The sequence below is a fragment of the Phyllobates terribilis genome, unplaced genomic scaffold (assembly GCF_046119375.1).
Source record: "Phyllobates terribilis strain yellow unplaced genomic scaffold, ASM4611937v1 Scaffold_1__5_contigs__length_1240528914, whole genome shotgun sequence".
Lineage (NCBI taxonomy): Eukaryota > Metazoa > Chordata > Amphibia > Anura > Dendrobatidae > Phyllobates > Phyllobates terribilis.
Genome location: NW_027362761.1, coordinates 417179923 through 417206352, shown reverse-complemented (window position 1 = coordinate 417206352; position 26430 = coordinate 417179923). Strand labels below are relative to the sequence as shown.

Below are 26430 nucleotides of genomic sequence, written 5' to 3'. Positions count from 1 at the left end.
TTTACAAGTTGCGGCTGCAGTGAAGATTTAATGCAGCCCAAAGGAGATGATGTCCTTTATTGTAGTTAGTGAATGCTAGTAGTCCAATAATCTTCAGATGGTAGCAGATTATAAACCTTGTCTCCATGTTGGCACAGCCCTACAAATAAAAAGAGTAAACAGAAAAATATAATATAGGACAAATTGTTAATTTTATTTAAAACCTTGAAAAGATTTACATTTTTGTACACTATTCTGCATCGCTTTTTAAAGTCCTTTTCTAATCCACTCAACAGTCAAACGGAACAAAAAAAGGACTCCTGAAAGTTCTGATAGTACAGACCAACTAGTCTCTTGGACTAGGACTATTCGCTCTAATAGCTATACTATGCACCCCTCACTCTGTGTGAAATGCGAGAACTGATCTGTCCATTTTTTTTTTTTCAGGCTGGATTCACATCTCAATTCAGAACCACAGGTGCAGATTTCGTCAAATTTTTAAGAACAGCTTTGCATATGCATCACTTTTCTTCCTGACAAAACGACAGAAACCACAAGGGAATTCATCGTAAGGCAAAGTCAGGCATGGGAGGCATCTGTCTCATCATAGATCCAGCCCTGAACTGTGGTTCAAATATATACATCTAAATCAGTATTACCGGTGTGGAATATTTGCTAATGGAGCGGATCCGGTTGGGCCAATGTTTTTACAGCGCTCCTCCCATCCTTTGGTAAGCTTGCAGAGTCTGGAAGGATCTCTATCAACATGAACGTGCACCTGCAATTGATAAAATCACAGCAGGTCTAGTATTTCATTAAAGAATCAAATTGAAACAAACAATGCACATAACAATTTATACAAATCAGATAGACAGAAGTCATCTGCTTTTTTCCTAAACCACTTCAAGACCAAGAAAGAATGAGAAACTTAACTTCCCTTCCCAGTGTATGTGAAAGTACAAAGTCACGTAACTAATCACCAGATCAATACTGGCTTATTCCATGTCACGTTATGTTACTTTACACCAACCTGCTCATGGCATGCAGATCCAACATTTTTTGCCAGATTTTAAAAGATCACATTTCATAAACATGGCTAAAAAATAACTCAATCTGAACCAAACAAGATTCACAAGTTGAGCACACATGAATTGTCTTTGGTATAGATACTGCGCCTAATAAATCAAAATGCACAGGTAAGTCCCTTATCTCCACTGTAGTTTGATATGTCTACCCATATCCATAAGAAAACACTTTCCATCTTATGTGTATATTCCAGATTTGTTTAGCCTAAAAACATTTAAAGTGAGCCTGTCAGCACAGAAGGACTGTTCAAACCAAGTACATAATGTTTAAGTATACCTTCCCATTTACTTGTTTTCCCCCTATCTCCACCTCCCTCTTCTTTGATTGACAGCTCCGGCTTTATAGAGCCAGAAAAAGGGAAAGAGAGATGGAACACAAGAAGGTGGGTAGATATACTCAAAGGGGTTGTCCCACTAATAAAAGTTAATTTTATTCACTAGATCTTGGAATAAAAATAAGATCCACAATTGGATGTTATTAAAAAAAATGTTCCTGTGCTGAAATAATCTTATATACTTATGCTATGTACTGTGTAATATCTGAGTCTGACCGTACATAAATACTGTACATGGTCTGATCATAACACAGCTCCTGGATGATAAGGGGGGGAGGAGAGTATACAGACATTACAGCACGGGATCACAGCTGATTCTTTCTTTCAGGTAAAACATTGCATAAAAACAGGCAGTGAAATGTTGTGCCTCACAAAAAGAATCAACTGTGATCCCGTGCTGTAATGTCTGTATACTCTTTTGCTTCCACCACTGCCCAGGAGATGTAGTATGATCAGACCATGTTTCTGTACGGTCAGACACAGACATTGCACAGTACACAGCAGGGGCACATTTATAGGATTACCTCAGCACAAGTACATTATTTTTAATCACATCCAATTGTGAATCTTATTTTTATTCCAAGATCTAGTGAATAATATGAACTTTTGTTCCTTTGAAAAGGAACTGTCAGCACAGAATGACCATTCAAACTAAGTCCCGCCGCTCGGTGCTTCACAGCGGGGCCAATCATTTATATACACCTTCCCACCTGCTTGTTTTCCCCTCAGTCTCTACTCCCCTCTTCTTTGATTGACAGCTCTGGCTTCACAGAGCCAGAGAAGTGAAGGGATGGAAACCAAGCAGGTGGGAAGGTGTAGATAAATGACTGGCCCCGCCGTTAAGCATTGAGCGCCTGTACTGGGTTTGAATAGTCATTCTGGGCTCACAGAGTCCCTTTAATGCACGTGGTAATATTAAAGGGTAAAAATGTGGTCTACTTTCCTACATGAGAAAACAATATATTGAATAAACTGAACCACTGACATAACAGAAAATTAAATCATAATAGAATATATGTCAGTTTTACAGCAAATTGCATCTGCCTCTCCAAATTTCATCTATGCTATATGGATTCTCAAAAAGCAGGGGCCAGAGAGCTCTGAGTGCATAAACATTTCAATGGTACATGATCATTTCGAATATCAATTGAAAAAAAATCCTGCCTTACTAGGGGATGCCAAAACAGGAGTTTTGGAAAATTGCCGCAAGCTACAGTTGTAGTTGTATGGCGTTCTTTATTGTTCAGTTTCTATAGTAAAAGTATGATTTTATTTGAATTCTGGTCCTTCGGAAGAAAGCGTTACCTTTTCTTTAAGTTTCGCTAGCCTTCTCTCTCTCTCTTTTTCAGCTTCTTCTTTGGCTCTTTTTTCATGTGTCTTTTCCTCAATTTTTTGTTGGTCCTAGAGTAAAGGATTAAAGTAAATCTTAGGAAACCTCAGTTAAGGGAACACTCTGGAAAAAAAGCATATATACCTCCTAATAGGGTACATATAAAGGGGCGGTGCGTGACTTCAGTCTTTGAATCCCTGTGGCATATGTCACCCACCTTAGGGCTGCACCAGGCATAATACAGCATCAGTTTTTCCAGGAGTGTTTTGGTCAGAGTTTGGGGTGCGTTCTCTCGTCACATTCCTGCTCTGAACTACCTGTATTTAAATCAGCAGTGTTTTTTAGTGCCATATGTTGTTAAATGGTGCAGTGAAGTTGCTCATCTTATGCTTTGCATTAAAAAAGGTGAAAGACACACTGACATCTGCAACATTAGTTGACATGCTGTGGATTGCAAATCACCAGTGCAGGTCTATCAAAGCTGCATATATTTTTTTGCAGCATATACAAGAGATTTCTTCTGACATTGTTTCCAGAAAACTGGGACACATTTTCAGAAAATAGCCACCATTCTTACTCACCCGTTCTTGAAACCTACAGATCTCATAAGCAACCATTCTTTTTCTCTCTTCTCGCTCTGCTTCCTCCCTCATGTCTTTCTCAAGTCTTAGAAAGTCTTCTTGCTCCTTTCTGATCCTGGTATTTTCCTCAACTATTAGTTTGACTTCCAGTTGCCTCTGGCGCTCTAGTCTCTGTTTTCTCTGACGTTCTTCTTCTTCCTTCAATTTTGCCTCCAGTTTTGCTGCAGCCTCAATCTCTTTCTGCCTCTTCCAGGCCTCCAGTTCTTGGTGCCGTTTCCTCCTCTCCTCTTCCAACTTTTGCCTTTGAGCCTCTTCTTGCTGCTTTTGATCAAACTCAGAAATTTCATTAGTTTTCTCTTGCACTTTTGATACTTCAATTTTTTCCTCCTGTTTCTTAGCTTTCCACTTTTGAATAGACTGGAAAATAAAGGTCAAAACTATATCAGAAAGCCAAGATATCATTTATCTATACTTTTATGCTGGTCAGAGTTAGGCCTCATTTAGACGTCATTGATTTTTCTCGTACATAAAAACACAATTCATCAGCTTCTCCTACCCATGACGATGTTAAAAAAAAATAAATTCAACACAGATTGCAAATGGTAGGCATCCATGTGATATGATATTTACGGATCTATAGATTTATGTGAGTGGTTTTGATCCGGTGCACAAAAAAAACACGGACATGTGAACGGTAGTATAGACAATGAGTATGTGTTCTATCTGGGAAAAACACGGATAGAACATGTACGTGAATACCGGACATCTGAAGGAGACCTAACAAAAGAAAATAAATGAACCCTGCTTCTAGTTATTAGTCACTTTCAGCAAACTGCGTAAATCTAGCAAATCTAACAAACTTTGTAAAATAGTGCCAGAGACAAATGCGACTTTTTCTACTTAACGGCCACTTATTTTCCTCCCAACTGCTTCCTGACCCCATCACTCACTCAGAAGTACAGCTAAAATTCCTCATTCACAATATGAGATGGACTCTGAAGACCATGTTAGTTGCTATGACCCCTGCAGTATTACCTGAAAATAACACCAGGCTTCTGGATATTTGACTATGGCCTCATGAACACAGGTGAATTATGATTTGTACAACCCCCAAGTTCAATACAGCTGCAATATGGCACCCACAGAATTCCTATGGCCTTCATACAGTCTCCAGCAGCGTGCATGATGCAGAAAAATTCTGTTCTATAGCTTGTTGCTGACCAAGACCACATCTATTAGTTAGTGCTTTCAAAAGTTTGACTTCAGCTCTTTCATTTAAGATGAATATTTTCTGAATCAGTGTAGAACTATTATACTTTTTTTAAATAATTATTCTTACATCTTTCTTTTTCTCTTCTAAGAATAGAAACTCCTTATACCAACTTTCATGTTGTTCAACATCTTGTTTTGTCCTGCTTGGAAGGTATGTCAGGGCCTCTTCCAAATATGAGGGCCTTCCTTTGTGCTTTGTCCAAATTTTCAGAAAGCTTTGATGGTCAAAGTCATCCCATCCTCCTAAACGGCCACCTGTCTGCTGCAGAAATTTCTCAAATGCCACAACATCTTCTGGAAGCTGACTACAGGCCATGGCGTCCACCTGTGCTTTACTAGAGGGGACCTTGAAGGACTTTTCCGGCACATCGCTAAATGATGCCTCTATTTTTTTTTCCAGGGCATTCAGCTCAATAACAGTTGTCTTTTCTTCTTTCATAAGCTCTTCATAACTAAAACATGCAATAAATTATTATTATTATTTTTTATTATTATTATTATTATTATTATTATTATTGCGCCATTTATTCCATGGCACTTTACATGTGAAGAAGGGGTATATATACACAAGAACAATTACAATAATCCTGAACACAATGTGATGGCGACTGGTACAGGAGGAGCGAGGACCGTGCCCGTGAGGGCTCACAGTCTACAAGGGATGGGTAAGGATACAGTAGGTGAGGGTAGAGCTGGTCGTGCAGCGGTATTTGTGGAGTGGTGGTTACTGCAGGTTGTAGGCTTGTCGGAAGAGGTGGGTCTTCAGGCTCTTTTTGAAGGTTTCCACGGTCGGCGAGAGTCTGATGTGTTGGGGTAGATAGTTCCAGAGTAGGGGGGGAAGCACAGGAGAAATCTTGTATGCGATTGTGGGAGGAGGAGATTAGAGGGGGGTAGAGGAGATCTTGTGAGGATCGGAGGTTGCGTGCTGGTATGTAGCGGGAGACTAGGTCAGAGATATATGGAGGAGACAGGTTGTGAATGGCTTTGTATGTCATGGTTAGAGTTTTGAACTGGAGTCTCTGGGCAATGGGGAGCCAGTGAAGAGATTGACAGAGAGGAGAGGCTGGGGAATAGCGGGGGGACAGGTGGATTAGTCGGGCAGCAGAGTTTAGGATGGATTGGAGGGGTGCGAGAGTGTTGGAAGGGAGACAACTGAGCAGGAGGTTGCAGTAGTCGAGGCGGGAGATGATGAGGGTGTGCACTAGTGTTTTTGCAGATTCATGGTTGAGGAATGTGTGGATCCGGGAGATATTTTTGAGTTGGAGTCGGCAGGAAGTGGAAAGGGCTTGGATATGTGGTTTGAAGGAGAGTTCAGAGTCCAGGGTTACCCCAAGGCAGCGAGCTTGATGGACTGGGGAGAGTGGGCAGCCATTGACTATGATGGATAGGTCAGTTGGGGGGGGTTGAATGAGAGGGCGGAAAGATGATAAATTCTGTTTTGTCCATGTTAAGTTTTAGAAATCTAGCAGAGAAGAAGGATGAAATAGCAGACAGACATTGTGGGATTTTGGTTAGTAAGGAGGTGATATCAGGTCCAGAGAGGTAGATCTGTGTGTCATCAGCATAGAGGTGATAATGAAAGCCATGAGACTCTATGAGCTGTCCCAGGCCTAAGGTGTAGATGGAGAAGAGCAGGGGTCCTAGAACTGAACCTTAGGGAACACCGACAGATAGGGGGCGAGATGAGGAGGTGGTCTGTGAGTGGGAGACACAATGTCCGGTCTGTTAGGTATGAGGAGAACCAGGATAGGGCCAAGTCCGTGATGCCGAAAGATGAGAGAGTTTGTAGTAAGAGGGAATGGTCCACTGTGTCGAAGGCAGATGACAGGTCTAGGAGTAGGAGGACAGAGTAGTGTCTCTTAGATTTGGCGGTTAGTAGGTCGTTGGTGACTTTGGTCAGTGCAGTGTCAGTAGAATGGTGCGGTCGGAAACCAGATTGTAGGCGGTCGAAGAGGGAGCAGGAGGAGAGGTGGGAGGACAGCTCAGAATGGATGTGTTGTTCCAGTAGTTTTGAGGCATAGGGGAGAAGTGATATGGGGCGATAGCTAGACAGAGCGGATGGGTCAAGGGAGGGCTTTTTGAGGATTGGTGTGATTGAGGCATGTTTGAAGCATGAGGGGAAGACACCAGTTGTTAGTGACGAGTTGAAGAGGTGGGCTAGGGCTGGGATGAAGATAGTGGTAAGGTTTGGGATGAGGTGGGACGGGATTGGGTCAAGTTTACAGGTGGTGAGGTGTGATTTGGAGAGTAAAGAGGATGGTAATGGTGGAGAACGTGGTTTTGGAGGAGGAGGGTTGAGTAGATGTAAATGTATAATGTATAAATGAATCAAAAGTAGTAACAAGCTTACATCTTAGAATCCCACCAATCCAATCACTAGAATTCACACTTCAAACGGCTTATGGCACTGACAAAGGGACGGCCACCATAATGGCGATGGGTGGGGATTCAGGCGATCAGACAACCAACGATTTACTAGTTAGAACTTGACAAACCTACAAAAAAATAGTACATAGCCAAAGTATAGATAATTGTTGATTGATAGAAAACACAAAAAAACAAACAAAAAAAAAAAGGGATAGAAAGTGGGGGAATGGCATAGAGGGCGACATACACAGCAGGGGGAGTTAATTGATGTGTGGGCTGAATTAATAAATAACTGGGAAAGAGCCATGCATAGTAGGATGGTATAACAACAAGCTATGGTATATGGTTTACCAACACCCGCTGACGTAGGGCTGGCACCATTCCAGCCAGAAGATTACATATGGGTAAGCTCCATTATTATTTCTATGTATGCATCGATCTTTATGTGGAGTTTTCTCCCCAATATACTTGCCTTACTTCAGATGCTCAGCACTTGTTGCTATACCATATGCTTGGATCTTTCCCATAGTTACTATTTATCAAATCATAACATACATCAATTTCCTCCTCCTGCTGTGTACGTCACCCACCATGCGATTCCCGCACATTTTATCCTTTTTTTTGTATTTTCTATCAATAATAATTATTTCTATCCTATACTTTGGCTATGTACTATTCTTTGTAGGTTTTTCTTGATTTGTAAGGTATGTATAGCCGCTCTATTATGCTTAATTTATGTGTATTATTTACAGCTTATTATTTTCAGTCCATACTTAAATACACATATACCTTTTTACCTATGATGATAAATATTTCTATTTCCTCTCCTATACACCTTGTGTGTCAGCTGTATTTCTGTATTTTTGTTTCACCTAGTTATAACTGTTATATTACCAGAAACAAATGCACAGGTAATGTGACAAATTTCTTAGCACTAATTATATATATATATATATATATATATATATATATATATATATATATATATATATATATATATATATATATATATATATATATATATATATATATATATATATGAAAGATACAGATTGTGGTACTGTATGCTTTGTACAAAAACACACACAGCTGCAGTCTACTAAAGTGGTGCTTTTCAATTGTGTTTCTGCTCACATAAAGGGGTATTCTGACTAGGTGATAACTTGGATTGGAATACAGTGCAAGAGTTTTTATAATGTGCATCAATTGCTTCTCATTGGGGTTATATAGGACAGGGTTTCTCAACATCAGTCAATTATTACAATGGCTATGAAACCATCACTGCCTAATTAGAACAACTGTTTTCTCATTAGGATATCCTGAAATCACTATGGGTTGGGGGTATGAAGACTGGAGATAAACACTGCTTGCCCTACACTATATAAATGCTGCTTCCTAAATTATGGAGCTGGCTCCTAAAACTCGATTGGATGACAAACGCATACGGCTGGGAAAAAAGCAACATGTTATTCATGCAACAGTGATGGTATTTTCACACATTTTGTTTCTTAACACTTCACTTCTATTTTAATCTGATGCGTGAATGACACGCTAAAATTAATACAATTTGAATGCAATAACATTTTTTCCTATAGAAAGTATATAAGAAAACTGCTACATGTGAACTACACTTTATTAAACTCTTTGGTTTGTAAATACTTTGTGCTACAATTTCAAAATTACAAATATATAAAAGGATACATATAGGATACCGGTCTGCAGGTTTTCTTCTCCTTTTTAATATTATTCATTGAGAGCAAAGAAGGGAAGAATACTAAATGGTCATAAAAATTACAGTTAGGGTTTTGTAACTTACATTATCCTTTGTTCTTCTTTAAATGCAGTAATTGCATTATCTACTTCTTCCATCATTTCTCTAAGCCTCTCAACAACTACAAGAGAAACATTGAAATGTGACATCTGGTGGAATAAACTGGTAATGGTTGGTCACTGTAACAACTCAACTAAGCAAAGAAAAAAAATTGCTCTAAGGATTCATATACACCGACCAACTGTCGGCACTAAAGAACTGCCAATTGGTAAAGCCCGTGAACTTTTCCACATTTTGTCACGTTACACCCACAAACTTAAATGTATTTTATTGGGATTTTATGTGATATACCAAGACAGAGTAGCAAGTATTTGTGAAGTGTAAAGAAAATGATACATGATTTTCTAAATATTTCAAAAATATAAATCTGAGAATTGTGACGTGCATTTGTATTCAGCGCCCTGTAGTCTGATACCTCTAAAAAAAAAATCCTGAGTGCCCAATTGCCTCCAGAAGTCACATATTTAGTCAACTGAGTCACCTGTGTATAATTTATTCTCAGTATAACTACAGCTGTTCTTTGAAGGCCTCAGAGGTTTCTTTGAGAACATTAGGTATCAAAATAGCATCATGAAAACCAAAGAAGACACCAGATAGGTCAGGAATAAAGGTGTGAAGAGTAAAGTAGGGTTAGGTTATAAAAGAAACATCCCAAGCTCTGAACATCTCACAGAGCACTGTTTGATCCATCATCCAAAATGGAAGGAGTATAGCCGAACTGCAAACCTACCAAGATATGGCCATCCACCTAATCTAACTGATATCCCAAGCAAGGATAGCACTAACAAGAGAAGCAGCCAAGAGGCCGATAGTCACTCTGGAGGAGCTGCAAAGATGCACAGCTCAGGTGGGAGAATATGTCCACAAGACAACTATCAGTTATATACTCCACAAATCTGGCCTTTATAGCAGAGAGGCAAGAAGAAAGTCATTTTTGAAAGCAAGCCATAAGAAGTACCATTTGCAGTTGCAAAAAGCCATATACAGGACAAAGCTAGCATGTGGAAGAAGGTGCTCTGGTCAGGTGAGATGAAAGTAGAACTTTTTGGGCTAAATGCAAAACGCTATGTATAGCGAAAAACTAACACTGCACATCACCCTGAAAACACCATCCCCACTGTCAAACATGGTGGTGGCAGCATTATGCTGTGGGGATACTTTTCTTCAGCAGGGATAGGGAAGCTGGTCAGGATTAATGGGAAGATGGATGGAGCTAAACAGGGAAATCCTAGAGGAAAACGTACTAGACTGCAAAACTGGGGCGTAGGGTCACCTTCCAGCAGGACAACAACCCTAAACCTACTGGCAGAGCTACCATGGAATGGCTTAGATCAAAGCGCGCTTTGTATCCCTCCGTCCCAGTTTGGCTGCGTACTGCGCTGCAGCCTTGTATTGCACAAGCGAGGGTGAGTCACTGAGACTTCCGCTCCGCTGGCAGTACGCAGCCGGAGGGAAACAAAGCGCGCTCCATGGGAGAGGCTCTTTGCGCATGCGCGGGAGGGGAGGCAGAGCAGGGCAAGTCACAGGGCCCTGTGACGTGCAGGGGAGGGGGGCGAATATGGTAATTTAGCACAGAGGCAGCGATTTAGGGGAATAGTAAGCAGATAGGAGGGGTTTGCTTGGCGTCCCATGGGCGCCAAGCCTCTGGAAAACAGACTTTATAAAACCAGATTACTCTACAAATCAGACCTCTACTATGGGCCATACAGGTAAGTATAGATTTACTTTTCTATCACCTGTATGCCCATAGTAGAGGTCTGATATGACCTAGGGGGGGTGACACATTCCCTTTATAGAAGTCCACTACTTTTTCCATTGATGCCCTGTCCACAGGACAGGGCATCATTGTTTGATCGGCCGGAGTCCCGCACCCGGCACCCCCGCTGATCAGCTGTTATAGGTGCCGGAAGTACTTGCGGTGCTTGGCCGTCTAGCTGTAGTGGCCGCCGCGGGGTTCTGAACATCCGCCTCCTATTCAGTTCAATGGGAGGCGGATGTGCAGTACCTCGCGGCGGCCACCACAGCTAGACGGCCAAGCACTGCATGTAAGTACTTCCGGCTGGAGGCCGCCGCCGCCACCGATAACAGCTGATCGGCAGGGGTGCTGGGTGCGGGACCCCGGCCGATCAAACATGGACAACTTCTTTTAAGTACATTTAGAAAAGCCGATGATGTCCCTTAGTTGATCAGCACTCATTTACTAACTTGTTTACACAGACCAATGGGAAGAGAACAATCATTAATACAATTGTCGTATATACAGCATTATGTTCGTTTTTAGCTATTAAACTGTCCCCAGTGTGGTGTTAGTGATGCAATGTTGACACAAAGCAGGAGCTGTACACTCAGTCAGTGCGCATGCCCGAGGAGAGAATGGGCAGTGCACACGCACGGGATATGCTACGTGGTTGCCGTGACGTCAGGCCAGTCACGGCAATCAAATGCAATGCTGTGGGCGTGCCCAATTTCAAAAGTACACCATGACTGAAAAGATAAAGTCACCACCCCCATGACTGAAAGAAAAAGGTATGTGAGGCAATACCCTAATATAAATTGTTTTTATCCATAATACTTGGAGCTTTTGTTTGAAAAAAAAACAACAAAAAAAAACACATGTTAGTGATGCACACTGGGACCAGATAAAAACGAGGTGGCAGATTCCCTCTAACAGCACAGTCCAGAGCAGTTTAACAGAGCAGTCCCTTCTCCTGCCAGTACAGATGATTTCCATGTCAAAATAAATTACCCAATTTGTCATTTTACATGTTCGCTAGCATGTCTGTATAGGTCAATAAACTGGTAGGAGCTTTCTGACAAACAGGGCCATATTAAGAGTGCATGCTTCCCTAGGCACTTTTTGTGCTCACTTCCCAGACTAAAGCTGACCTTACAGGTTTGATAACTGCAGGGCTGTGGAGTCGGTAAGCCATACCTCCGACTCCTCAATTTCCATGACTCCAACTCCGACTCCCTCATACATGGCTGATGTTTAAGTTATAAATTTACTGTAACACAGATTCATCTCAGCTAAAAGCCTAGACCCTTAGATCAGGAATAGGACAAACATTTATAGGACATTTCAGAACTTTCCCAAATTCTTATAAAAAATATTCCCCACAAACTGCATTGAACTACTGTACCCAATTTATTATATATTTTAGGAGTTGAAGTCGGTCTATTTTATACTGACTCCGACTCCACCAAAATGGACACCGACTCAGACTCCACAGCAATGGATAACTGTTGGTCAAACATTAGTAAGGCTATGTACACACTACATTTTTTCAACACTTTTCCACTTTATTATCCATCTGGTTGCCTCTTTATTACTAATACTTAGGCTGGTGCACACATTGTGGATACATCGTAGTCAAGGTGCGGCCACAATGTAACTGAACACCCCAGGCCATAGGCTGGTGCGATTTTCAAATTACCTGCAGCTAAAAGCAGTTTCATTGATAAAGCCAACTTGTATGACCATTAACAATAAAATTCTCCTAGCTTAGAAAACCATATTAATCGATATGTTGGCTTGGTAATTGCACATGTAGCCGAAACAGTGCAGTCAGTACGCCTCCCTCTGTCACATAAACAGTCAATACTTTAGAAGCCTTATTAAACTTGGTGCTTTAAATTCTCCTGACAACCTATACTGCCCCCCTGCAACATGATGAAGGCAAAAACCAGGCATGAAAATTATTGGAAGTTGCTTGCTCACCAGATTACTCCTTGGTATTGTAAGTAACTTCCACCCAGACTCACCCTTCACCTCCAGTGCCTAGTTGCAATTACAGCCCTGGACAAATGCTCACTGACAATTATTGGCTTGTCAAAATGGATCTTTAAAGTTCAAGTAGTAGACAAATCTCAGGATTAAATGTTCAGATGGGTCTGCATGAATCAGACCTCTAATCTACAAGTGCTGCAAGAAAACTACTGCTGAAGGAGACAAATAGGAGGAAGAGACTTGCTTGGCTAAATAAACATGGTTTCATAATGGACTGTGGCCTAGGGATACTATGAGTGACAGCTCAGCTGCCCTATGGAATCTGGAGTGTGCTGGACTGTCGGTTTTGTGAGTGACAGTCCAGTCATCCAATCTGATCCTGTTGTGTGCTGGGCTGTCAGCATTTTGTCAAGACTGCGGGTGTTTCCCCAGGTGCCTACAGTCCTCAAATGATTTGCTAGGTATTTAGCTGGCTTGCTGTGAGCAGCAGATTGTCAGTTGTAGCTTTAGTTTAAGTTAGGTGTGTGCTTAGCCCTGTGTATGACTTCTGATCCGGTTCATGACCTCAGATCTGTTGTGACAATTCTTGTGGATTATACCTTCTGCTTTTGACGCTCTATGACTTCAGGTATCTGACCATCCGTTTTTTTGTACTCCCTAGTTTTGATGTACCCTTCTGGCATTTGAAACCAGACTGTTTACTGACCACACCTTTGACTTACCCCTCCGTACTATGAGCCCTCTGGGTATCTGACCTCAGACCTGACTACCGTGTCTCACACAGACAGTGACTAGTGGAAAACCAATGAACCCAAGTTTGTCATTTTTTTGGCGCAATCCACCATGTCTTTGCTACGTACAGAGAAAGTGAATAGATGAGATCTCTCCAGATGTGTGGCGAATGTGATGATGTTGGGGTGCAATGCTGGCAACACTCGTATTTACAGAACTGACACACTACACTAGCATGGTACCACATCATTCTGCAGTGACTAGTCATTCCATCTGGATTGTACCTAAAAGGTTACCTGCCACGAGATTCATACTATCCAAACAACCTTTAACATGGATCAAACACGAACTGCATTATTGTAACCATGTGTGTTATGTTTTACTCTGAAATGTTGCAGTTTCAGAGAAAATGTATTTTGAAAAGCCAGGTGGGGATTATTCATCTCAGTAGACTAGTCCGATCCAGGTTTCTGGCAGCTTCTCCCTGCCCCCGCACCATTAGGCCAGTTTCACACATCCTGATATTTCCGGTACCAGAAAAAAAAAAAAAAAAAAAAACAGTACCGGAGATATCCGTGTGCCGCATCAGGAGCACACGTTCCGGCGCCTGGGAATCAGCGGCACAGTTAGCACTGTTCCCAAGCGCGGGGTGCTGAACGCTGCCCTCATCATTGTCCCCTGCTTGCGCTGCGATCAGCACCAGCAGGTACCATGATAAGAGTAGTATTCTCCCCCCGCAGTGTCCACCTGCGAAAATAAGAATAAAATAAAAAAAATCCATATACTCACCTGTCCAAGTGTCCCCCGCTGTCATCCATGCGACCGCTCAGCAGAGGAGCCGGGGAGAATGACTCCTGCAGCGAGCAGGCCCTGGACCTCCACTGCACTTAGTGAGTGACAGGACAGCGCTTGCTGAGTGCAGCTCCCGGCCTCGCTCGCTGCAGCGAGTCATTCTTCCCGGCTCCTCTGCATGAGCGGTCGCAAGAATTACAGCGGGGGACACTTCGGACAGGTGAGTATATGGATTTTTTTTATTTTATTCTTATTTTTACAGGTGGACACTGAGGGTGCAGAATATTATGCTCATCATTATCCCCTGCTGGTGCTGACTGCAGCGTTGGCAGGGAACAATGATGAGGGCAGCGTTCAGCACCCGACGCTGGGGAACAGCGCTATCTGTACCGCTGATTCCCAAGTGCGTGTTCGGTACGTGTTTGCAAGAACCTATTGACTTGAATGGGTCCATGTGATCCGTGCTGCTGGCCAAAAACGGACATGTCTACATGTGGATCACACGGACCGTGGAAACACACTGACATGTGCGCAGACCCCTAGATTTGAATGGGTCTGCGTGTGTCCGTGTCTCCAGTACTTGTGGAAACTGTCACCACATGTACCGGACACACTGACGTGTTTAAGAGCCGTTATGCTGACAGGTCTCTTTCTATGAGTGGACACAAAAAGAGACCTATCAGTTTAAGGGAGCAACCATAATCCCTGGCCGGCTTTTCAAAGAATTTTTTACTCTGAAACACATGCAACACTTCAAAGTAAAACATACAAGACAGAATTAACGCAGACTCTAATTCATGCTACCTATGGATTGAGTAGCATACATTTTAAGACAGGTTCCCTTCAATTGGGCCATAATTTGTGTCACTGTCATTTCAAAAATGAAAACACAACACCAGAATGAGCAAGAGCCACCTGGTATACAGTAGAGCCCTGGAGTGTTGTGTCAGGTGAGCTGGCCTTCACAGCACCTTGGCCTAAACATGAGAACTACTTCAAGACTATGGAAAGGCATGTGGCTGCTGGTGGCTACCGCATAAAGTTGGTTCTAAGAATGCAGAGAGTGTGACAAGAGGTTTTCCAGGGGAAAAAAGAGGCTACATTAAGGCTGTGTGCACACATTGCAGATTTGGTGCGTTTTTGCCATGCAGATTTGCTAGCAAAACCTGATGCCAGCAAAGTGAATGAAAAACCTGAAGTGTCAGGCACACATTGAGTATTTTTGACGTGCAGATTTGGTGCAGAAAATAATCTGCAGCATGTCAATTCTCAATGCACTGAAAAAATGCAGGCAAAAACGCAGTGTGTTTGAGGCTGCATTTTCCTGCCTAGAGATGCAGAAATGGTGCAGAAATTGCTGCACACAAAATACTCAGTGTGTGCACATACCCTAATGCATATTAGTCTGCAGGTTCCTAATTTTTGTTTTAAAGCCCTACACATAAATCCATACCATAGTAATTAGCAGGTTTGCATTTACAGTTGTGTTGTACATGTCTGTGCAGTGTACTTACACTCTGGAGTAGGTCTGACATCTTTAAGCTGGAGTTGCAGCCGTCGGACATTGTTGTGGATTTTTGTGAGTTGTTGTTCAGTTTTATTTTCTGTAAACAAAAGCAGGAAAACAACAACAACAAAAAAATCAGTCTGTGTCACATACAGTATGTATACTTACATCGCATAAAACACATAATATAGTCAATTAACTGCATACTATCTGCTTTTCTGATGTTTCCCAGCTTTTGTTCATACTCTTCAAGCGTAGTGTACTCAATCCGGAAGTTGTTCTTCTTGTTATAGAGATGCCCATTCTTGTCTTTTTCTAAAACAGTTATTCTAAATTAAGAAAAAAAAAAAAAATCAGCCATCCCACATGCATGTCAAAGAATAAAAGAGGAAATGAGGCTAAAACCAATAGCAGCTCTGACTTGATATTAGCAAAGGTGAAGTTAATATAGCAGATGCCATGGGACTTAAAAATAAAGGCTCTCATATGAGGGGGAGTTGGTACCAACCATGATGGAAAGGGCCAATGAATAGTTAAATTGAGTAACATTCAAGTATTGCTATTCTACTTTATAGCGCATTGTGTTATCATATCCAGTCACAGATGTATAAAATCTAGATATATTGTAATTATTATAACTCTCCATTAAAGGGAGTCCGCCACCCCCAGAATGCATTTTAAATGGGCTATGCAGTGTTGTAGGATACTGAGCACCTAAAACAACTATACTAGAACTCTACCTGTGACTGGTAATACATTTTAATTCATATATGCAAATGATGAGTCTTCGGTGCTCCCTAGCATGGCCAAGAGCTTGGTGCACCGTTATGCCTCCGCATGTTGGGGCCTTCCCTGCTTTTAACTGGCCGTGCTTGCTTCCCAGAGTGAACACAGTCTGAATGCTGCTGATGCGTGTGTTGCCACGTTTGCACACAGTAGCCACATGCGTTTTCCTCCCTTTCTCCTTTTTTCTGGACATCACACGCTGCACTTCCGGGTGTATTAGCGGGGGGAAGAGCTTCAATATGCAAATGAAGAGGCGCAACAGTTGACCAAACTCTTGGCTACATCAAGGGTACACCGAAGCCTCCTCATTTGTACATAAATTAAAACTTATTTTCTCGGGGTCTGTACCAGTAACAGGTACAATGCTAGTATGGCTGTTATAGGGGCTAAGCACCTTATAATACTGTATAGCCCATTAACAATGCATTTTGAGGGTGACGGACTACCTTTTATTACCAGTTGCGTGAAGAGAATTTACACACAAAATACATATATAAGTAAAATAAACATAAATTAACAGTAACAGACTTGTACAGAAAGAGAGCACGCTTGTGGGCTTACAATCTACAAGGTATTGGGGAAGGAGACCATAAATTAAAGGGTTGGAACAACTCCTGTGATAGTCAGGAGGCACCGGGGTTATTGCAGGATGTAGGCTTTCCTGAAAAGATCAATTTTCAGGTTGTGTCTGAAAGCTTCACATCATGGAAGACGATCTGATATGCTAATATAGAAAGTTCCAGGGGATGGGGGATACTTGGTTTAAATCATGGAGACAGTTGTGTAAGGAACATACAAGGGCGGAGGAAATAAAAAGTTCTTGTGAGGACCAGAGATTCGGTGTGGGAAGGTATCAGATTAGTTCAGATATGAGGGGGAAACAGATTATGGGCAGCCTTGCATGCCATTGTTAGTAATTTAAACTGGATTCACTGGGTAATGCTAAGCCAGTGAAGAGATTGGCAGAGGGCAGAGTTAAGCTATGTGCCCACAATGCAGAAATGCTCCGGATTTTTCCTGAGCGTTTCTGCATCTCCCTGGCAGAAAAAATGCATGCGGATTGTACATGTGTTTTCCTGCCAGGGACATGCGGATGTGAAGCGTTCTTCACTGGCATTTCCGCATGCGGGTTGTCAAGCGCTTTCCAAGCGATTTTAGCATCACTTGGAAAGTGCTTGACAACTTGGTCACACTATATAAATCCATGCAAATTTATATAGTGTGACCGTAAAAGAATGGTAAAAAATAAATAATACTTACCTTCTGATGTCCCCCGGGGTCTTTATTCGATGCGTCTTGGCTTGCCGGCAGCTCGCGGTACAGTGAAGGACCTGCTGACGTCAGCGTCGCGTTACCCGTCACATGACTAAATTATGTCAGCGCAGGTCCTTGAGTCCACCGCGATCTGCCAGAAAGCGAAGGCAAGTATAATAATATATATATATAATTTTTTTTTACAGGTACTATGGTACCCGGGTCCGGAGGAGAGTCTCCTCTTCTCCAGACCCGGGTACCATCCGCACATTGAAACTCATGGATTGTGCATCTACAGATCCAGTGATGCGGATTCCAAGCGTTCCAATGCAAGTCAATGGCGGCAAAAACGCAGCGCTTCCGCAAAATAATTGGTAGTGCTGCGTTTTTTTCCGCAATGATAATCCGCAGCGGAAATTTCCGCAGCATGTGCACAGCACATGCTGATTATCATTGGAGAACATGGCAGACCTTCGACCAAGCGTTTTTTAAGCGTTTCTGCAGCGGAATTGCCGCTGCGGAAACGCCTAAAAAACGCATCGTGGGCACACAGCCTTAAGGATAGATGGAAGTAGCACAAGAATGTTAGATGGGAGGCCACACAAGAGGGTATCGCAGTAGGAAAATGATGAGGGATTGTATTAACATTTTTGTTGACTCAGGGTTGAAGATGGTAAGGGCTTGGATATGTGGTTTTAAAAACAGATTACAGTCAAAGATTTTACCCAGGCAGCGGATTTATGAGATGAGGGAAAATGTGGAGTCATTAAATGTGACCGAGAGGTCTGTTGGGGAAAGGGATGACTAAGATGGGGGAAAGATGATGAGCTCAGTTTTGTCCACATTGCGTTTCAGAAAGCTTGATGAGAATAATGGAGAAGAGCAGGGGAACCATGGCGTTGATGGAAACCACAGAGGGGTGGGATGAGGAGGTAGTTTTCTAACTGGAATCACAAAGTGTACGGTTAGTGAATTATGAGGATATCTAGAAAAGGGTCAAGTCTGTGGTGCCAACAAATGAGAGAATTTGTAACAAGAGGAAGTGGTCAACTGTGTTGAAGGCAGAGGACAGGTCTGGGAGGAAGACCGAGTATTGTGTGTATCCAATATATATATGCTGTACATATGTATCATATTCCGTTTTCTCCAAAATAGATGGTTAAAAGAGATGTCCATCCCATTTAACTTAAAAAAAAATAAAATAAAAAAGGGACTGACCAATCCCTTCATGATGTAAACAAAGTGAAAACTGGTCATTTCCAATCAGCTTGTATTCATAGTAGTTACCAAAAAGTAAATTGCAATGTACAGAGGTAGACCTCACAACCTGGACAAGTTTTGAGAGTGGGTGACCAGGCTGGCGTCTACAAGGAAATTGCCGTACTTTTCTGATTCTGAGATGCACTTTTTTCCCACCAAATTTTGGAGGAAAATGGGGAAGTGTCTTATAATCCGAATGTAGCTTACCGTGGAGGAAGGGGGGCAGCTGCAGTGGAGCGGGGTCCCAGGAGGAAGGGTCGCTGCTGCAGGAGCTGGGGCGGAGGCAAGAGGGGTAATGCTGCGGGCCCCGGGTTGGTAGAAAGGGGTGTTCGGGGAAGTGCGAGGCTGCGGTGGGTCCCGGGCTTTGAGAAAATGTCCCCGCACTTCCCATTCTTTTCACTGTGGTGGATCTCGGGAAAATGGCCGCTGGAGGAGACGCATGCGCAGATTGAGATCTCAGCTTCTGGGCGTCTTATAATCCGCATAATACAGTATACAGGTGGGCACTAAATAGCTCTAGAGTTTAAAATGATCCATCACAAAAGGATGTGCAATGCTGCCCATCTACAACACATAATGAATCTGATCGTATCCTAAGGCTGTGGCACTGGAAAGTAATATATAGTAACTACTTCTGACTACCTGGCGTTACATGGGTTCAATCTAATAACAGCATTTACTGTATAACTGAAGAGAAAATTATTTGTGAGCAGAAATGTCTCATGAATCTTCCTAATGTACTGTCATCCAATGTACTTAATACACACTGCATAGACCATTCCAATAGATTTCCTCCAAACAGGGGGGACCCAGTCTAAACCTTGCAGAGTTATTACCATCTCATCTTCTAACGACCAAGATAGTAATAACTCCATCCCGGCTCCGACCAATGGTGGTGGGATTATGGCAACTTGCTAGAGCAGTTAAGCTACATGGTTTTTGTACACAGTTTCAGTATATATTGCAGTGCTAGGCTGGACAGAGTTATTTCCGTTTCAGCCATGAAAGGCTGAGGAGGGAATAACTTTTTATAAGGAACATGACCGCTAGTTCATGCTGCCCAAACTACAAGCAACATAAAGCAGAGACTAACTCCATCATTTCAGCCAGGTAAGTTTCACTCTGAAATACTATGTCTTTTCAGCAAAAAAAAACCACAAACATTTAGAAGCCTGCCGAGGATCATGCAGCTTGGGCAAATAGTCCAAAAGACAGGTCTCTCCCCTTATATCCACTATGTCTCTTAGACTAGTCACATGAGCCACATGGCAGGTTTTATGCAGCAGTGTGTTAGAGTAAAACATACCAGGCTGAAATGATGCAGTAGGAATATGATATATACTAAAAAAAATGGACTGGAGTATAAGTTGGTATGCATGAAAAATAGGAGCATGTTCACATTGGCCATTATGCAGACAAAACCTAAGACAGAAACAAAATGAACATATACCCTGCTCCTATTTTGCATACATACCAACTTATACTCCAGTTAATTTTTTTTCGGTTTAGTTTCAGGTTTCTGCATTTAGTGCAGGTAAGGGTGTGGCCTCCCTTTCTTTGAGCTGGACATTGCATTTATAAAACTTCCCATTTGTTCTGTGTCCATGTTCGGGACCCGATCCTGTTCTGCCTTTATTAACACTGATGTCACTATGATGCATGGTAAGGTTTTAGTACTAGAGGTTAGAACCATCCCGAATTTCGGTACACCTTGATGCTGGTAGGATGGCTTTTACGCTTTTTTTTTTTTTATTCAAAAACTGTAGTTACGAAGTACCCTTTGTTATTTATATGCACTATTGCTTTTACTTATTTACTTATAGCAGGGTATATGCTCATTTTGTTTCTGTCTTAGGTTTTGTATGATATATACTGCCTGTGGTTCAGGCTGCATGAATCATCTGTCAGGTTCCTTTTAAAAGGGGTTGTCCACTACTCAGATGACCCCTTCTCAATTCTTATGTTTTCCCCTTGTAAAATAACAACACCTACAGTACAGACCAAAAGTTTGGACACACCTTCTCATTTAAAGATTTTTCTGTATTTTCATGACTATGGAAATTGTGCATTCACATTGAAAGCATCAAAACTATGAATTAACACATGTGGAATTATATACTTAACAAAAAAGTGTGAAACAACTGAAAATATGTCTTATATTCTAGGTTCTTTAAAGTAGCCACCTTTTGCTTTGATGACTGCTTTGCACACTCTTGGCATTCTCTTGATGAGCTTCAAGAGGTAGTCACCGGAAATGGTCTTCCAACAATCTTGAAGGAGTTCCCAGAGATGCTTAGCACTTGTTGGCCCTTTTGCCTTCATTCTGCGGTTCAGCTCACCCCAAACCATCTCGATTGGCTTCAGGTCTGGTGACTGTGGAGGCCAGGTCATCTGGCGTAGCACCCCATCACTCTCCTTCTTCGTCAAATAGCCCTTACACAGCCTGGAGGTGTGTTTGGGGTCATTGTCCTGTTGAAAAATAAATGATGGTCCAACTAAACGCAAACCGGATGGAATAGCATGCCGCTGCAAGATGCTGTGGTAGCCATGCTGGTTCCGTATGCCTTCAGTTTTGAATAAATCCCCAACAGTGTCACTAGCAAAGCACCCCTTACCATCACACCTCCTCCTCAGTGCTTCACGGTGGGAACCAGGCATGTAGAGTCCATCCGTTCACCTTTTCTGCATCGCACAAAGACACAGTGGTTGGAACCAAAGATCTCAAATTTGGACTCATCAGACCAAAGCACACATTTCCACTGGTCTAATGTCCATTCCTTGTGTTCTTTAGCCCAAACAAGTCTCTTCTGCTTGTTGCCTGTCCTTAGCAGTGGTTTCCTAACAGTTATTTTACCATGAAGGCCTGCTGCATAAAGTCTCCTCTTAACAGTTGTTGAAGAGATGTGTCTGCTGCTAGAACTCTGTGTGGCATTGACCTGGTCTCTAATCTGAGCTGCTGTTAACCTGCGATTTCTGAGGCTGGTGACTCGGATAAACTTATCCTCAGAAGCAGAGGTGACTCTTGGTCTTCCTTTCCTGGGGCGGTCCTCATGTGAGCCAGTTTCTTTGTAGTGCTTGATGGTTTTTGCATCTGCACTTGGGGACACTTTCAAAGTTTTCCCAATTTTTCGCACTGACTGACCTTCATTTCTTAAAGTAATGATGGCCACTCGTTTTTCTTTACTTAGAATTTTTATTATGGCAAGAAAAAAGCAGCTAACAGTCTATTCAGTAGGACTATCAGCTGTGTATCCACCAGACTTCTGCACAACACTACTGATGGTTCCAACCCCATTTATAAGGCAAGAAATCCCACTTATTAAACCTGACAGGGCACACCTGTGAAGTGAAAACCATTTCCGGTGACTACCTCTTGAAGCTCATCAAGAGAATGCCAAGAATGTGCAAAGCAGTCATCAAAGCAAAAGGTGGCTACTTTGAAGAACCTAGAATATAAGACATATTTTCAGTTGTCTCACACTTTTTTGTTAAGTATATAATTCCACATGTGTTAATTCATAGTCATGAAAATACAGAAAAATCTTTAAATGAGAAGGTGTGTCCAAACTTTTGGTCTGTACTGTATGTTCGCCTCTGGTGCCATTCCAGTGGTGTTGGCACTGGCTCTCCTGGGGATCGAGTGAAACAACAATGTTACCCGATCCCTGCAGCCAATCAGTACTGGATTCACTCTCCCAGCCTTTGGACAAATCACATACATCCAGAGGAAGTGAGAGCTGAAGTTGATTGTTATCTCACGCGATCCCTGCAGCCAATGCCGACACCACTTGAACAGCACCAGGACCGGAGGGGAGTACAGGTCTTATTATTTTACAAGGGGCAAACATTGGGATTGAGAAGAGGTTATCCGAGTAGTGGACAATCCCTTATGGTAATGTTATTAATGAGACCGGTGTTCACTTACTGGTGTCTGAGTTTTTCAGCTTCACGGATAAATTCAGCTTTTTTTGCTTGTTTAAGCTTCCAGATGTGAGCATTGTCCCCACCAGGAATAGAAAAACTACCATCATCCTGTGAAAAATAAATGCATCAATGTACAGCAACTTCTCATAGTCAAATATCAATGTCAGAAAAAAATTTTCAGTATGTTTTCCAACAGAAGCAAATGTTTATTTGGTGTTTTATACAATAATTATTTACATGGCATACCAGCTTTTCGTAGCATTTTTCTATGCCTTAAATAAAACACAGCAGCCAGATGTTAGATGAAAGTCAACATACAAAATAAACACTTATACTCACCTTTCTTCCCTGTGCTCCAGCGCTGCGGTGTCCTGTTCTGCCGGAGGCCGGGGGAGGAGTGCGGTGCCGGAGCACAGCGCTGTCCGGCGCCATTTTACTGAAGACACACTGCAAATGTGTCTTCAGTAAAATGGCACCAGATAGCGCTATGAGCATGCGCCGATCCGACGCCTCACTCCTGCCCTTGTCTCGGACAAAGAGATGCGCCGCGGCAACGCTCCTCCCGGTCAGGTAAGTACGGTATGTAAGTATGGCGCCGGAGATCGCGGTATGCGTTCAGTGCCTACGCATACTGCGATCTCCGTCGCCATACACTCCTCTTACCTGCAACGGCTGGATGCGGTCTTCTGTCTGGAGCCAGACTGTGCGTCACGCATGCGCAGTCTACGTATAACGGCTTCAGACAGAGACACGCATCCCCCGTTATATTATAGATGTGGAAGAAGAAAAAAAAAAAAAAAAAGAGAGAAAAGCGCTCCTTATGTAAAACGGCAACCGCAGAAGACAAGGTCCAAGTAAGTATTGCTCACCTTCCCTTGTTGTGCTGGACAGGCGCAACACTGCTATAGCGCACAAAATGGAGAGTTCTTCTGATTAGCTGCCACACCGAACGTCAGCATCCCAGCCTTACTGAGCAGGAGCTGCACCACTGTACTGAATAAGCACAGTCTTGGAGGAGTTGTAAGATGGATGGCTTCAGTGACCAGCTGTAGCACTGATCGCCAGCTCCCCACCCTCCTGGGCAGGTGCTGGAGATACAATTCAGGTGGAAAAAAAAAGTTCAGTGCACTGTGATGGAGGAGACCAACCTATTCACGGGATGAGACATTTAATAGCACTACACGTTTTAGGAACGGTCTGTCCTTGAAAATGCATAGTGCCATTAAAGGTCATCCTGTGAATAGGCTGGTCTCCTCCATCGCAGTGCCATTAACATATCCATCCCCTTCTTTTTCCTTCTGAAACATAAATGTTACCCAGAAGCTTTTTTAACTCATGCAGTCTTTTCTTTTTTGGGTACTTTGCATTTTTCTCAAGATGCAACATGCCTTTGGTTTGTCGTTTGCTTTTTTTTTCTAGTGTTTTCTCATATGCTTCTCTAAAGTACATGAAAAACGTCCATAGTGTTTAAAGGGAATCTGTCACCACTTTGGAGATATCAGACCTCTACTATGGGCATACAGGGTATAGAAAAGTAAATCTATACGTACCTGTATGGCCCATAGTAGAGGTCTGGTTGCAGAGAAATCTGTTTTTATGAACTCAGTTTTCCACAGGCTTGGTGTCCCCCGGATGCTAAGAAATCCCCGCCTATCTGTCTATTATACCCCGAAATCCGAGCCTATATGCGTAGTCACCATATGCCCTGTGATGTGCACTGTTCTCCCTGACTTCCTGGGCATGCGCATAGCTCCGCTCACATAGAACGTGCTTTGCTTCACCCCGGCCCATTATCTCCATCCACTGCGCTGCAGGGTTCTATTGGAGTCGGTGTCACTTCCCGGCGCCTGCGCAATAGAACCCTGCGGCGCAGTGGACGGAGATAATGGGCCAGGGTGAAGCAAAGCGCGTTCTATGTGAGCACATGCCCGGGAAGCCAGAGAGAACAGGGCCCTGTGACGTGCAGAGAGGGGGGGGGGTGGTAACTAAGCATATAGGCGGGGATTTCGGGGAATAATAAACAGATAGGCGCGGATTCCTTGGCGTCCGGGGAATGCCAAGCCTGTGCAAAACGGAGTTTATAAAAACAGATTTCTCTGCAATCAGACCTCTGTTATGGGCCATACAGGTTAAGTATAGATTTACTTTTCTATACCCTGTATGCCCATAGTAGAGGTCTGATATCACCCAGGGGGGTGACAGATTGCCTTTAAAATAAACAACATCAACATAAAATGAATTAAATTCACTTTTTTTTTGCCACAAAAAAAAAAAGAAAAAGTGAAGAAAGCGAAAGAGGTTTTATCAAAATTAAAATGTATCACCTATCCACAGGACGGCCAAATTATAAATCCCTGATGGTAGGGATCCAACAAGCTGAGCCCCCAAAAATGCCAGATGGCACTCAATAGGAGGCGGATGTGTAGCACCATGAGGCAGCCACTACAAGTAGACGGCCAAACTCCGCAAGTAGGTAAATCCGGATGGCAGCCGCCACCGATAACAGCTGATATGCGGGGGTGATCGGTAGGGGTCCGACAGAAGACATCGATGCCCGATCCCAAGGATAGGGCATCAATGTAAAGGTTGTAGACAACCTCTTTAAGCAAAAAAAAATCCACGGTAATCTGCAAGGAATCTGTGAAAAAAATTGCATGCAGATTTGCAGAGGATTTCTCCCTATGCATTGCACATAAGGAAATCAGTTGTGGAAATCTGCAGCATAAATTGCCATGATGTGAATTAAAAAGGTGCCCACTAGTGGGACGCACCCTTCTCAATTACTATATCCTCCCCGACCCCGGGAAATAAAAGCATCCTGTACTCATCTGCGGTATCGGCGCTGGGTCCTGAGGCGGTCACAGAGCAGCTCCTCACGTCTTGCGGTTATCAATTTCATCCACGGGAAGTGAGAGTGAAGCGGCCAGTGATTGGCTGCAGGGTTCACGTGACATAACATCGCAGGTGATCGGGCGCTGACATCGGAGGTGGGCACAGATGCTTTTATCTCACATGGGGGATGTAGTAATTGAGAAGGGGATGGCCGAGTAGCGGATGCCTCGTTCACACAGTGCATTTCTTGTTTGGGAATAATTCCTCATGTATCTGCAAATTCTGCAGCAGATGTTCAGGTTTAACCCTCGGCGTTGTGCCACAGATTTGCAGTGCGATATGCAGGAGGATTAATGAAGCTTTTTTAATAAATCTGCTGTAAGAAAAGCATGTAACGTGCGGACAGCAGTGCCCAAACTGACATGGCACCATGCGTTACCCTGAGCAGAGCTCCGCACTCCAATGGAGCCTGTGACAGATGGCTGATGGCAGAACACACAATGATCACAGCGGTGACGTCACTACAATGACAATATGACATCAGAAGCTATATATCCTATGTAATAACGGCACACACTATAGAGGCAGCTGTAGCCGGTGTCTGAGCTCGCTATTACATCCCATATAACGTTACACACGTACCTGCACAGCAGACTCTTTTGTCTCCGTGCTCCCGGTTGCTAAGGAGGCCATGTTATCACTACAAGCGGCGCTCGCTCACAGGACACGCCCCTGGGCGGAGCCAGGCCCGGGGAAGGGAAGTGGGCGGAGACAGGACGCAAAAGGTGCAGTCAGTGCCTCGTACCTGGGCGCGGGGATAAGAAGAAAAGGCGGGA

General features: G+C 43.0%; 1 protein-coding gene across 1 annotated transcript; it reads right to left on the bottom strand.

The window, feature by feature from the left end:
- CCDC112 (coiled-coil domain containing 112) lies at positions 1–26430 on the bottom strand. The gene is made up of 10 exons (XM_073677142.1): positions 26237–26430; positions 22764–22870; positions 15746–15867; positions 15546–15635; positions 8766–8841; positions 4650–5034; positions 3311–3727; positions 2705–2800; positions 639–757; positions 1–139 (listed from the first exon to the last, which is right to left on the bottom strand). Exons 1-10 carry the CDS (start codon positions 26285–26287, stop codon positions 109–111), a joined length of 1494 nt encoding a protein of 497 aa, XP_073533243.1. The 5' UTR covers positions 26288–26430; the 3' UTR covers positions 1–108.